The sequence below is a fragment of the Triturus cristatus genome, chromosome 6 (genome assembly GCF_964204655.1).
Source record: "Triturus cristatus chromosome 6, aTriCri1.1, whole genome shotgun sequence".
Classification (NCBI taxonomy): Eukaryota; Metazoa; Chordata; class Amphibia; order Caudata; family Salamandridae; genus Triturus; species Triturus cristatus.
Window position 1 is genome coordinate 1,478,606,197 of NC_140589.1, and position 13,779 is coordinate 1,478,619,975.

The following is a 13,779-nucleotide window of genomic DNA, read 5'->3' on the forward strand; positions in this document are numbered from 1 at the left end:
GGGGGCCGCGTGCCCATCTCCTCGACCGGACTACCTTCGCGCACCCCTCCCTCTCGGGAGCCTGCTGAGGGAAAGGAGCCCACCTGCCTGGGCGGGAGGGCTCACCGGAGGGGTGGAGAGAGGTGGCAGGTCGCATGGGCACCGGCAGGCCCAGACGTCTTCCCCGGGAGGGAGAGGCGGGCCGAGGCGCAGCCTGAGTGAAGCGCAGGGGTGACTGAGCCTGGCGGCGACGGCACCCCTCAGAACGGTCGTTCCGAGCTGCAGCGGAAATGTGCTGGGGCGGAAAGGGGTGACGGCGTGGCGCAAGGGGCCCACAGACCTGCTGGGTAGCAGCGTCCGAGGGCCTGGCGCCACCCGACCCCTTCCACTGGGGGCCACAAGCTGCCGAGGCCGCTCGGCCTTCGCTCTGCTGGGTAGGCTGCAGGGCCTCCCACCAGGCGGCAGGCCCTTGAGTCGGACAGTCCATGCGGGGAGGAAGCTCCTTGCTTGAAACAACAGCAGAGGCTGGCCAAGCAGTCCATCCCTAAACGGACCAAGAGTGCCCTATCTATCAGAGTACGGCCAGGGCATCCCCTGGCAGGCCGCCATGCGCGGGGGGGGGGGGGGGGGGGGGGGGCTGGTGGCTTCGCATCCCTGCCTGCTCCCGGGGCGAGCGGGCTCGAAGGAAAGACCCATCGGGGAGGAGCCGAGAGGCGGGCCCGGGCGCTGCCTTCTCCCGTCTCGAGATCGCCGGACCTCACGGAGGTCTGACCCAGCAAACCTGGAGAAAAAGGACCATCGGGAAGGGGGCTGAGAGACAGGTACATACCCGGGTCCTTGGGGGCTGCGGCAGGCGGGCCGGGGTGCTGCCTTCCCCCTTCTCGGGATCCCCGGACCTCACGGAGGTCTGACCCAGCAAACTCGGAGAAAAAGAACCATCGGGAAGGGGGCTGAGAGGCAGGTGTGCGTACCCGGGCCCCTGGGGGCCCCGCTTCGCGAGTGGCCGGGTGCTGCATTCCCCTGTCTCGGGATCTACGGACCTCACGGGGGTCTAACCCAGCAAACTCGGAGAGAAAGGACCATCGGGAAGGGGCTGAGTGGCAGGAGCGTACCCAGGCCCGTGGGGGCCCGGGCGGGCGGGCCCGGGTTCTCCCTTCCCCTGTTTCAGAATTGCCGGACCTCACGGAGGTCTGACTGACTCTCTCCCTAGTAATCCGGAGGAAAATGACCCCCCTATCTTGTAATCCGTGCACACGAGGTGACAGAGGGGACCCAAGGCGCGAATGTACCCGACCTCCTGGAGCCCTCGCTGGGATCCAGGAGGCAAATGGACCCTCATCGAGACTTCCAGGCAAGCCCGGCCATCTGGTCACCCCATTGGAAAGCATTGCACGTGACCAGATGGCCGAGGGGAGAGGTGCAACCAGACGGCCGGGACTGAAAGGACTCCCATCTGTCCAACCCCGAGCCTTCGTGCTAGGGTTCCCGCCTGCCCACGCAGGGCTCGGGGGGCTCCAGGGCTGCAGGGCTCTGGGGCTGCAGGACTGCAGGGCTCCGGGGCTTCAGGGCTCGTAGACTCCACGCTGGGCCTCAGGCATGGGAGGCCCGGCGGAGCTCCCGGGGCCCGGACGCCCGGGGGACCCATGGAGCCCATCCCGGGCACTTTGCCTCGCCGCAGGCTGGGGGAGGGAGCACCGGACACCCCGGGGAAGTGTCGTCCGGGCTTAGCCCATCTGGTCCCAGCCTGAGAACCGCCATCCCCAGGAGGGGTGTCCAGGCATACCCTGCCTCTAGTAATCCGGAGGAAGGCTACCCCCCTTTCTGGTAAACTGTGCGCACCGAGTGACGGAGGGGACCCTAGGCCCGGACGCACCCGACCTCCTGGAGCCCTGGCTGGGATCCGGGAGGCAAATGAGCCCTCATCGGGACTTCCAGGCCGGCCCGGCCATCTGGTCGCCCCATTGGAAAGCATTGCGCGCAACCAGATGGCCTAGGGGAGAGTGCGACCAGATGGCCGGGACCGAAAGGACTCCCATCTGTACAACCCTGAGCCTTCGCGCTAGGGTTACCGCCTGCCCACGCAGGGCTTGGGGGGCTGCAGGGCTTGGGGGGCTGCAGGGCACGGGGCCTGCAGGGCTCGGGGGGCTGCAGGGCACGGGGCCTGCAGGGCTCGGGGGGCTGCAGGGCACGGGGCCTGCAGGGCTCGGGGGCTGCAGGGCACGGGGCCTGCAGGGCTCGGGGGGCTGCAGGGCTTGAGAGCTGTAGGACTCCGGGGCTGCAGGGCTCGGGGGCTGCAGGGCTCGGGGGCTGCAGGGCTCGGGGGCTGCAGGGCTCCGGGGCTGCAGGGCTCCGGGGCTGCAGGGCTCCGGGGCTGCAGGGCTCCGGGGCTGCAGGGCTCCGGGGCTGCAGGGCTCCGGGGCTGCAGGGCTCCGGGGCTGCAGGGCTCCGGGGCTGCAGGGCTCGGGGGCTGCAGGGCTCGGGGGCTGCAGGGCTCGGGGGCTGCAGGGCTCGGGGGCTGCAGGGCTCGGGAGCTGCAGGGCTCGGGGGCTGCAGGGCTCGGGGGCAGCAGGGCTCGGGGGCAGCAGGGTTCGGGGGCAGCAGGGTTCGGGGGCAGCAGGGCTCGGGGGCTGCAGGGCTCGGGGGCTGCAGGGCTCGGGGGCTGCAGGGCTCGGGGGCTGCAGGGCTCGGGGGTGGGGGCTCGTAGATCCCACGCTGGGCCTCAGGCATGGGAGGCCCACAGGAGCTCCTGGGGCCCGGACGCCCGAGAGACGCATGGATCCCGTCCCGGGCACTTTGCCCCACCGCGGGCTGGAAGAGGGAGCACCGGACGCCCCGGGGAAGTGTCGTCCGGGCTTAGCCGATCTGGTCCCCGCCTGAGAACCGCCATACCCAGGAGGGGCGTCCCGGCATACCCTGCCCCTAGTAATCCGGAGGAAGGCTACCCCCCTTTCTGATAAACCGTGCGCACCGAGTGACGGAGGGGACCCTAGGCCCGGACGCACCCGACCTCCTGGAGCCCTGCCTGGGATCAGGGAGGCGAATGAGCCCCCATCAGGACTTTCAGGGCAGCCTGGCCATCTGGTCGCCCCATTGGAAAGCATTGTGTGCGACCAGATGGCCGAGGGAAAGGTGCGACCAGATGGCCGGGACCGAAAGGACTCCCAGCTGCCCACACCGAGCCATAGCGGTAGGGCTCCCGCCTGCCCTTGCAGGGCCCCGGGGCTCTGCACAAGGGACTCTTGTCCCGGGCAGATGGACACTTGGCAGGCCGCAGGACGTGGGCTCCCAGGCCCTGACCGAAACTCAGGAGGCCCGGGACCGGTCCCTGCTTCTCAATGCAGCCAGGCCAGAGAGATCGGGGAGCCTGCTCAAGCACAAGGGACCCCAGTCCCGGGCACACGGTCCCTCAGGTTGTGCGCTCGTTTTCCACAATTTCTTTCAAAATTCCGCAAAGTGGCATGATGCAAATTCCGCCCAGCCCTAATATTCACAAGGTGAGGAATCCACTGGCAGATGTATCCATCAGAATCAAATGTTAGACCACACTGTGAAGGTCCTTTATCACTGGGCACCAAGCCTGATCTAATTTTTATTAGAAATACGCAACATAGATTTTACTTAACTAGACTAAGGCTGAGAACGCTGCATTATCAGATAGCATTCCCAAAGATGGGTAAATGGAGCGTAAACCTTCCAATGTGCCCGTGTGATGGTAAATCTGCCCAAAGCACAGTGCACTTTGTAATATTTTTTAATTTTTATAGGGACTTAAGGAAATTAATTTTACGTCCACTTTTAATTTCCATTAGATTATACTCCTATAAAACCGCTTTTTACTTTATTTGTAACCTAGAACATGTTTCGGTTTGTAATGCGGTTATTGCCTTCATTCGACTTGCCATCAAGCAAAGGAAGGAGCTCTTATATTTGGAATCACTCATTTATGAAACTGAATAGTTTATAAAATCTCTAGCTTCTTAAACATATCATGTATTTTTTAGAATTTTGTAGTTTTTATGTGCTCTATGAAAAATTATTTGATTGCTATGGTGTTTTTATATTATTGTTGAAAATTTGTATTTCTTTTAAACAATTTTATCAGGGGGAAAACTAGGTAATAGGAGAATGTATTTCGATGAAATAACTTTTGATTGCTATAAAATTCTTGACAATTTGCTTTTATTATGTAGAATGCTTTTATAGATATACTTTTATATACTGAATAAAGCTTGTTTTGACTTTGAAGATGTGGGTCCGTCGCGGACATTTGCCGCGAACAGGAAGTACAAGATTTAGGGCCATATGTAGGTAACATACTATTTACCGATTCATAAATACTGAATTTTACTGATTCGGTATTTATGAATCGGTAAATAGTATGTAGGTAAATAATCGGTAATTATTACCAATTCAGTAAATATCGGTATTTATGAATCGGTATTTGCCGAATCAGTAATAATGCATCCCTTCCCATTCATTCCTATGGGCCTGGAGGCCCATAGGAATGAATGGGAAGCCAGTTACTATTACCGATTCGGTAAATACCGAATCGGTAATAGGGGAGGCATTATCATGGGTGGCAGGGAGTCACATTGACACCCTGTTGCACCCCTGATTCGTGCATGTGTGCACATGTGGCGCACATACATGCCCTAAGGGCATGTATGTCTGCCACATGGCACTTTTCAAATAGCACAAAAATGCTTTTTGAAAGGTATTCGTCATTTACCATCAACTTGTAGTTGGTGGTAAATAACGAATCCAGACACCAATAATGCACTCACTTGAGTGCCCCCTACATAGCATTTCTGGATTCGGTAATTTACCGAATCAGTATTTTACCGATTTCTTAAAATTCCGATTCGGTAAATACCGAATCCAGAAAATCAGCCACCTACATCTCAAGTGCCTCAATACCGGTCGGTAACGGGATATTTACCGATTTTCGGCCGTTACCTACATATGGCCCTTAAAGCCCGAAGGCATCGCACACTGTTCCAGAATCGAAACGTAGAAAAGGGGCCTGAAAACAGGCCAGAGGAATCGCTCACTCCGGATCCGCTTTGCACGCGGAAAAGAAGGAAACTGACGTCAGCGCGCCGGGAGGGACTTATATGACCTCGCTGACGTCACGTACATGGACGACACAGGGCGGGGTCGTGTGGCGCCGTCCCCCGGCGCACAGAGGTGCTGCTGCTGCTAAAAAAAAATCTGGATCCAGCCTGACGCCTGGGGATATTCTAAGTTAAGGAATCTGCGGCTAGATGTCTCTATCAGATACAGGATTTTAAGACATGATGAAAGAAACAACAACCGTAATTAAAAGTATTTCCAAAGTGGCTTACCTGTTGCAGAGCTTGAAGCACCGATGTTGCTTGCTCGGGGTACAACAGTCCTTGGGACATGAGTGATAAACACGTTTTTGCATCTCTTTTCAGCTCATCATAGTTGTTATCGTTTTCTACCGGTGCGATCTACAGAAGACAGATGTGACAATAATCCAAACAAACATTTTTTTAAGAACATAATCACGCAACAATTTATTAAAAGTCTCATTGGTAAATGATTGTACATGTACATACAGAACAAGTTACTTACCTCCGGTAACGCTTTTTCTGGTGGATACAGTATCTGCCTGTGGATTCCTCACCTTGTGAATATCCCCATCGCCAGCATTCCACGGAATTTGTCCTAGCTCTCCACGCCGACGTGGACGTCATAATTCCACAGCTCCGCTCGCGACTCCGTATGACGTCACCAGAGCCATAAGAGAGCCACGTCGGCGTGATGACATCAGTTCCACCGATTTTTTCCGTGCCTCCGAGGCGAACAGGTGGACTGACAGACTCAAGTATACATAGTACACAACATTTGAACCAATATATACAGCACAAAGTCAAAAAGGAAAGCTAAAAACATCAGCATTTTCTATAAATGTATTAGATAGAAAATACTATGAATAAACAACCAGCCAAAAAAGGGATCTTTTTAGGTATACAAAGGTGGACAACGGGGAGGTGGGTGGGTCAGTGAGGAATCCACAGGCAGATACTGTATCCACCAGAAAAAGCGTTACCGAAGGTAAGTAACTTGTTCTTCTGATGGATACATCTTCCAGTGGATTCCTCACCTTGTGAATAGATTCCCACAGCATTCCCACTCCCGGAGGAGGGTGTCCACCTTACCTACACCAAAAAGTCCTGCAAGACAGAGCGCGCAAAATGGCTCTCCCTCCTCATCTCAGAATCTAAGCAATAATGCTTTGCAAAAGTATGGAGGGAGGCCCAAGTCGCGGCCTTACAAATGTCTGCAACTGGAACACCCCTGGCCAAAGCAGAGGTGGAAGACTTGGCTCTAGTAGAATGAGCTCTAATACCCTCAGGAGGAACCTTACCAGCAAGGGCGTAGCAGATCTTGATGGTTAGGATGATCCACCTGGACAGAGTGCGCTTGTGCACAGCTTTGCCTTTTGAGTGTCCAATATAGCCCACGAAGAGCTGATCTTCCAAACGAAAATCTTTTGTTCTGTCCAAATAAAAGCTCACTGCTCTTTTAGGGTTCAAGCGGTGAAGTCTCTCCTCCTCCTGAGGAGAGGGGAGGGGGAGGTGACGGGGAGTATAAAACACAGGGAGAGTAATGGACTGCCCCAGATGAAAGGGAGTAACTACCTTAGGAATGAAAGCAGCCCTGGTCCTGAGGACCATCCTTTCAGCATGTAAGGATAAAAACGGGGGTTTTGAACTAAGCTTGAAGCTCACTCACCCTCCTTGCAGAGGTTATGGCTACAAGAAAGACCGTTTTAAAGGACAACAGCCTCAAAGGGCAGCTATGAAGGGGTTCAAAAGGGGACCCCATCAAAAATGTTAAAACAAGATTAAGGTCCCACTGTGGCATTACAAAGGGAGTAGGTGGAAATCTATTACTAAGGCTTTTGATAAAACTTAAAACAATAGGAGATTTAAATAACGACGTCTGATCTGGAAGACACAGAAAAGCCAACAAGGCTGATAAATAGCCCTTAACCGTGGCACAGCACAACCCTGCTGAGCCAAGGAAAGAGCAAACTGAAGCACATTAGACAGATGGGCTTTCAAAGGGTCAGTGGAGCTCTCTCCACACCATTTTGCAAATTTAGACCATCTATAGGAATAAATCGACTAAGTGGAGTGTCGTCTGGATGATAATATAACATCCACTACGTCCGGCGGGAGAGAGAAGGAACTCAGGTTGCCCCGTTCAATCTCCAGGCATGAAGGTGCAAGCTCTGGAGGTGGGGTGTAGAACTTGCCCCTCTGACTGCGAGAGGAGGTCTGCCCTGAGAGGGAGACAGAGCGGAGGGTGCGACGAAAAGTGAAGTAGATCTGTGTACCACACCCTTCTTGGCCAATCCGGGGCGATCAATATAACTTGGGCCCGGTCTTGGCGAATCTTCCTCAGAACCCGAGGAATCAAGGGTATGGGAGGGAACGCATAAAGGAGCAATGCGCTTTCTCTTGAGTGGCAAACAGGTCCACCCGAGGAGTCCGCCACGTCCGGAAGATGTGCTGAACTACCTCTGGATGAAGCCTCCACTCGTGGTTGGCGGAAAACTGTCGACTGAGACTGTCCGCACGTACGTACAGCACCCCGGCCAGATGATTCACCATCAAGCAAATCCGATGGTCCTGAGCCCAGGACCAGAGTCGCAAAGCCTCTGTGCAGAGACGGTACGACCCTACTCCTCCCTGCTTGTTGACATACCACATCGCGGTAGTGTTGTCCGTCGGGACTTGAACTGACTGACCGCAAAGGGAAGGGAGAAAAGCCTTGAGTGCCAAACGTATCGCCTGCAATTCTAGAAGATTGATACGAGACAATCTTTCCTCTGGAGACCAAAGCCCCTTGATCTCCAGATCCCCCAGATGAGCACCCCACCCTAGGGTGGAGGCATCCGTTATCACTGTGGCCACCGTTGGAGGAAGATGAAAGGGCTTTCCTTGAGACAGATTGCCCTCCACGCTCCATAAGACAGATCCGCTGCAGCTTCTCTGGAGATTCGGACAGACACCCTGAGATCTCCCTTGTGCTGATACCACTGCCTGCGGAGACACCACTGGAGCGCCCTCATGTGCCAGCGTGCATGGTTGACCAACAGAATGCAGGAGGCGAACAGACCGAGTAGACGAAGGACCTTCAGAACTGGAACAACCGCTCCATTGTGGAATAAAGGGATCATCTCCTGAATGTCGGAAATTCTTTGAGGAGGAGGAAATGCTCGACACACAGTAGTGTCCAGTACCGCCCCTATGAACAGGTTGCGCTGAGAGGGCACCAGGTGAGATTTGGGCACATTGATTGAAAAACCCAAGTTGAACAACAGATGAGATGTTACCTGCAGATGACGCTGCACCATCTCTGGGGACTCTGCCTTCAGAAGCCAGTCATTCAGGTTGGGGAAAACCAGTATCCCCGACCTCCTGAGATGGGCAGCCACCACCGCCATCACCTTGGTGAAGACTTGAGGTGCAGTAGTAAGACCAATCGGGAGAACCGTAAACTGGTAGTGCTGCGACCCAACCGTAAAACGGAGATACTTCCTGAGCGACTTCAGAATTGGGATGTGGAAATACGCATCCTGCAAGTCGATCGACACCATCCAGTCTTCTTGCTGCAACGCCTGAAGAACCTGTGCAAGGGTCAGCATCTTGAATTTCTCCTGCTTCAGGTAAAAGTTCAAGACTCTGAGGTCCAGAATTGGACGCAATCTGCCGTCCTTTTTGGGAATCAGGAAATATCTGGAGTATCATCCCTGACCCCTTTCCTGCTCTGGAACCACCTCTATCGCACCCTTTTGAAGTAATACAAGAACCTCCTTCTGCAGAAGAAGTAGATGGTCCTCTGAGCAAAAACCAAAAGGAGGGTAAGGGGGAGGAATTCCCGAAAAGGAAGGGCGTACCCATTCTCCACAAGGTTTAAAACCCAAAGGTCCGTCGTGACCAATTTCCAAACTTGCAGAAAGTGGGACACCTGACCCCCAACAGGCCCCACATGATCCAGGATGGGGGATCTAGGGCTACTTCCCTGTAGCATCATTGGGAGCTGAGGAGGAGGAGGGATTGCGGTCAGAACCACGTCGACCCCTTTGTCTTCCTCTATAGGACCTATAGAGAGGATTTTGTTGCTGCTGCTGCTGCTGTTGAGGTTGATGGAAGGAGCGAAAGGAAGACCTCCCAAAACCCCTATACTTTTTTAAGCCAAAACCCTTTGACTGTGTCTGCAATCCTAATGACTTCGCAGTAGCTCTGCTATCTTTGAACCTCTGTAAGGCAGAATCCGCTTTCTCTCCAAAAAGCTTTTACCCATCAAAGGGTAAGTCAAACAGAGTGGCCTGAACATCAGATGAAAATCCAGAAGAGCGGAGCCAAGCCTGCCTTCTAGTGGCTATGGAAGAACCCATAACTTTGGCCACAGAATCAGCCGTATCTAGGCCTGACTGAATAACCTGCCCAGCTGCAGTTTGATTGTCAGAAATAACCTCCATGAAAGAACCCTTCTCCTCATCAGACAATTTGGGGGCCAACTGTTTTACAGAGTCCATCAAAGTATGAATGTAGCGGCCCAACAAACAAGTGGCATTAGTTGACTTTAGTGCCATGCTAGCTGATGATAAAAACCTTTTTAGCTGACTGCTCAATTTTCTTTGAGTCTCTGTCAGCTGATGCTTGTGGAAAAGCCCCCAAAGATTGTTTGGAGCAGGATGCTTGCACTACCAAACTCTATGGAGAAGGATGAGAAGAAAGGAAGCTCGGATCCCCTGGAGCTACTCTATATATTCTCGCAACAGCCCTAGAAACAGCAGGCGAAGAAAGTGGCTTGCGCCAAACGTCCATAATAAGATCCAAGATGGCTTCATTAAAAGGCAACAGAGGCTCGACAATAGAGGAAGGCGAATGAAGAACCTTGGTCAATAAGTTCGGCTTATAATCCGCAGAAGGCAACTGTAAGTCCAAAAGCTCCGCAGCCTTCTTTATCACCAAATGGTAAGGAGCCAGCTCTTGAGGCGGAGAAGACCTGGAAGAAGAAAGTTCCCACTCAGGAGTGGTGTCCAATCCGCTTACCTCCTGAATACCTTCAAACTCATCCTTTGAGTCACCCAATTCACCTTCCTCCACTTCCTCTGCACGACACTGCTCCTTGTCTATAAATCTCTGAGCCTCTCTTCGACACGGCGTCGGCGGTGCCATTCGCGGAGGCGGCTGCTCTGATGGAGTAGGCGGCGTCACACGTGGCGCAGCTGGAGCCGGCGCCGAGAAAGGCTCTGATGAAGGCACACGATCCAGACGAGGCCGGGAGGAAGGCTCTCCAGACGGCGCCGGGAACTGCCAAGACGGTGCCATCGGCATGAAGGGCATAAATGGTGCCTGTGCATAGTGTTGTGGCACGCCCAAACTGAATGCCATTGGACCCACAGGACCTGAAGGTGCACTGGATGGGAAAGCTGCTCTTTGAAAAACTCCATACATAGCATTCAAAAAATGCGACAGATACGCACCCGGAGTCGGGAACTGCGGGTATGGATTCGAACCTGTATCCAGCTGAGGAGTAACTGGAGCCGGAGCCGACGGATCCTCTACTGGATCCACTGGTTCACCCTCAGGCACAGGAGAAAGTTCAGCAACCTGATCAGGCTCGGTGTAGGAGAGTAGAGTCTGCTTCCTATGGTCCCCCCCACTTTTTGCTTTTGCTTCACTGGTTTTCGACTTAGATGTGGCTGTGGGCCTGCTAATCAGACCCACAGCCCAGCTGTTCTCTCTCTAAATTCATACTATGTACTTTAGGTACATAACCCAATTGGTAAGGATCACCTTATAGGGCCCCGTACAGTGTACCTTAGGTACCCAGGGCATAGGTGTACCCTAGGCCTACCAGGGGCTGCAGCATGTATTATGCCACCCCTGGCTGGCCTCCCATCATGACACAACTGGCTGATCACTCAGCTGGGGCAAGGTCGTGTAATCACCCCTTGCTTAGGTATAGTATTCCTATACCTACCTTATATATAGACACATGGGTAACCTTTCAGTCACTCCTATGGTAGGCCTTAACAATCCTGAAGGCAGAGTGCTTGGTAAAATGTGAGATGGTGCTCTAGCATGAGCTGAGCCTGTCTGCAGCTTTCGGAATCATGTCCTTATAGCTGTTCTATGATATTGCCTACCATATACTCTTAAAGTGCCTTATAATCCTTGCGGTTATGGTAACTATAGTTTGGCTTTATCAAAACATGTCGTGTAAGGTGTCAAACACTTTGGAATACTACCCCCACCCCATTTCTGGCGATGAGGATAGTATTCCTCCCTTCTAGAGGGAGAAGACATGTTGAAGACTTACTACCCGGTTAAAGTTAACCAGAGCCCCAGCATCACAAAATGGATGCTGCTGCCACAGACACAAGTCTGACCTCCTGCTGCTGGGAGTCCTTCCAGCAAGGGAGGCTTGGACAATAGGTTTCCTGCCTTGGGAGGTGCTAGCACCACCCCAGACAGGCCTTAGTGTATTGGGGCAGGGAGGATGAAAGAAACGAGATACTGCCTGGGGCACACAAGGTGTCCCATGCATAGTCCGGTTCAAACCGGTGCTGGGGCACTCCAGCCCCAGTCCTGGCGCGAAACTGGACAAAGGGAAGGGGGTGTAACCACCTCCCTCCCTGGTCCCACCCATAGGCGGGACCTAGCAGGTAACCCAGCCCCCCAGATTAGTATAAGAGTGGGAGCTGAGTCCCTAGGACTTTGGATTATCCTGAAAAACTGCAACTTGAACAGAAACTCTGGACCTTCAACATTCGACTACGGAAGAAGACTGAAGAATCTCCCTTGTGGCCAAGGAGTGGCCACCCTGTGCAAACAGGCACCACCAAGCGACCTGCCGTTTGCTTTGCCCAAGTTCTACGAGGAACCGACTGCAGAGCCCGACCAGTGCCTTGAATTCCAGACTTCTCCGACCCTGATCCACATCCACAGCAAAGCTGAGATCCATGGAGGCGACGAGAGACGTGGGACCGGCTACCTGGGAAAATTGGCTACTAGCTTCCAGCGCAGCTTCTGAGGCATCCTCGAAGTTGTGCTCTGGGGATTGAGAAGCCCCAACCCCGAGAACCATCTGCACCGAAGATCAGCCCTCCACACTCCACGAGTTCTGCGTGGGGCCCTTCTGCATTTCCCTGCTCGACGCGTCTGTCCGGTTACTGGCCCGTTGGCTAGTAGCCTCTGTGACGACGAACCCTTAACTTTCCACCGCTGGTTTGGCTCCTCCAGACTGGCCCTTGCTTCCCTGCGAAAGAGAAGCACCTCAGGCCTTCCTGGTCTGGAACAGAAGTGAATCCTTCATCCTGTGTGGGTTGCGCTTGCCAAGGCTTGTTGGGTCCGAACTCGACAACGACGCCGCCAACAGCAAGAGCTTGTGGGACAGCTCGCCTCCTGGTTCTGGTCGTCCTCGACACCTCCTGGTACCCGTGGCTGCTGCGACAAGCTTCATCTCTTCACCTGCATCTTCACGACATCGCCTGGTTCCTTCCCGGCTCCTGGCTGGTGACCTAGACTCTGTCCCCTCTGCTTGCAGGTACCCTCCTTCTTGATTCCAACCTTGGAATCCACCGGACACTCTTCACTGACTGCCTGTCAGCACCTTTTCTTCAGGCATCCATAGGAGTCGACGACGAAACCCGACGCAAGTTCACACCTATGCACCCGCAGCCCGTGGGCTAGGTAAACTGAGTACTCCGGTGCTCACAAGGGTATTGACTATCCTAGGGTCTAGTTTCCAAGTCTCTAACTCCTAGTTCCTTCCGAAGTGTCCTAAAACTCTTAATTTCTAAACACCACTATTTCTATCGACTTTAACGCATTACGCGTGAGTGTTTCCACTCTGCACCTGAATCCTGTGGGCCTCCCACTGCCTAGTAACTGGTAGTATAGTGTAGCCCCAGCGATTCCCTAGGCCTAGGCCTAACCTGTGTTCGTGACAGTGGTCCTTATACCACTTACTTAGTATATGGTTTGAGTGGCCCCTAGGGCCTAACTGTATTACTTACCTGTGTGACTTAATGTATGCTTAAATAAGACTGTGTTGTACTTACATCGAATCTCATAAAGAGTGCCGAGGGTATTTTGACTAGAATAAATACATTCTATTTCCATATATATCTGTTGTGGTGTCCTTTCATTTGGTATTCAAGGGATTGCAAATAGTATAACAGCTGGCTTCACATGCCATACAGAGTTTAGCCTAACACTGCTCTTGTCCATGCTACCACTAGGATAGCTGGTCTATAAGGTTGACTTTACAACCAATCACTGTAGGAGAGTAGGGTCTGCTTTCTATGTTCACCCCCACTTTTTGCTTTTGCTTTACTGGTTTTCGACTTAGATGTGGGCCTGCTAATCAGACCCACAGCCCTGCTGTTCTCTCTCTAAATTAATACTATGTACTTTAGGTGCATAACCCATTTGGATAGGATCACCTTATTGGCCCCTGTACAGTGTACCTTAGGTACCCAGGGCATAGGTGTACCCTAGGCCTACCAGGGGCTGCAGCATGTATTATGCCACCCCTGGCCTGGCCTTCCATTATGACACAACTGGCTGATCACTCAGCTGGGGCAAGGTCGTGTAATCACCCCTTGCTTAGGTGTAGTATTCCTATTCCTATCTTAGATATAGACACATGTGTACCTATCAGCCACTCCTATGGCAGGCCTTAACAATCCTGGAGGCAGAGTGCTTGGTAACATGTGAGATGGTGCTCTAGCATGAGCTGAGCCTG

At 53.4% G+C, this 13,779-nt stretch overlaps 1 protein-coding gene across 2 annotated transcripts in view; it reads right to left on the minus strand.

The window, feature by feature from the left end:
* Positions 1-13,779, minus strand: part of PSME4 (proteasome activator subunit 4) — a 1,714,764-nt gene that overhangs the window by 204,179 nt on the left and 1,496,806 nt on the right. For both annotated transcript variants that reach the window (XM_085612595.1, XM_085612594.1), the window contains one exon: positions 5,325-5,453. In XM_085612595.1, the coding sequence (XP_085468721.1) occupies positions 5,325-5,453 (129 nt within the window). The remainder of the gene's footprint in view (positions 1-5,324; positions 5,454-13,779) is intronic.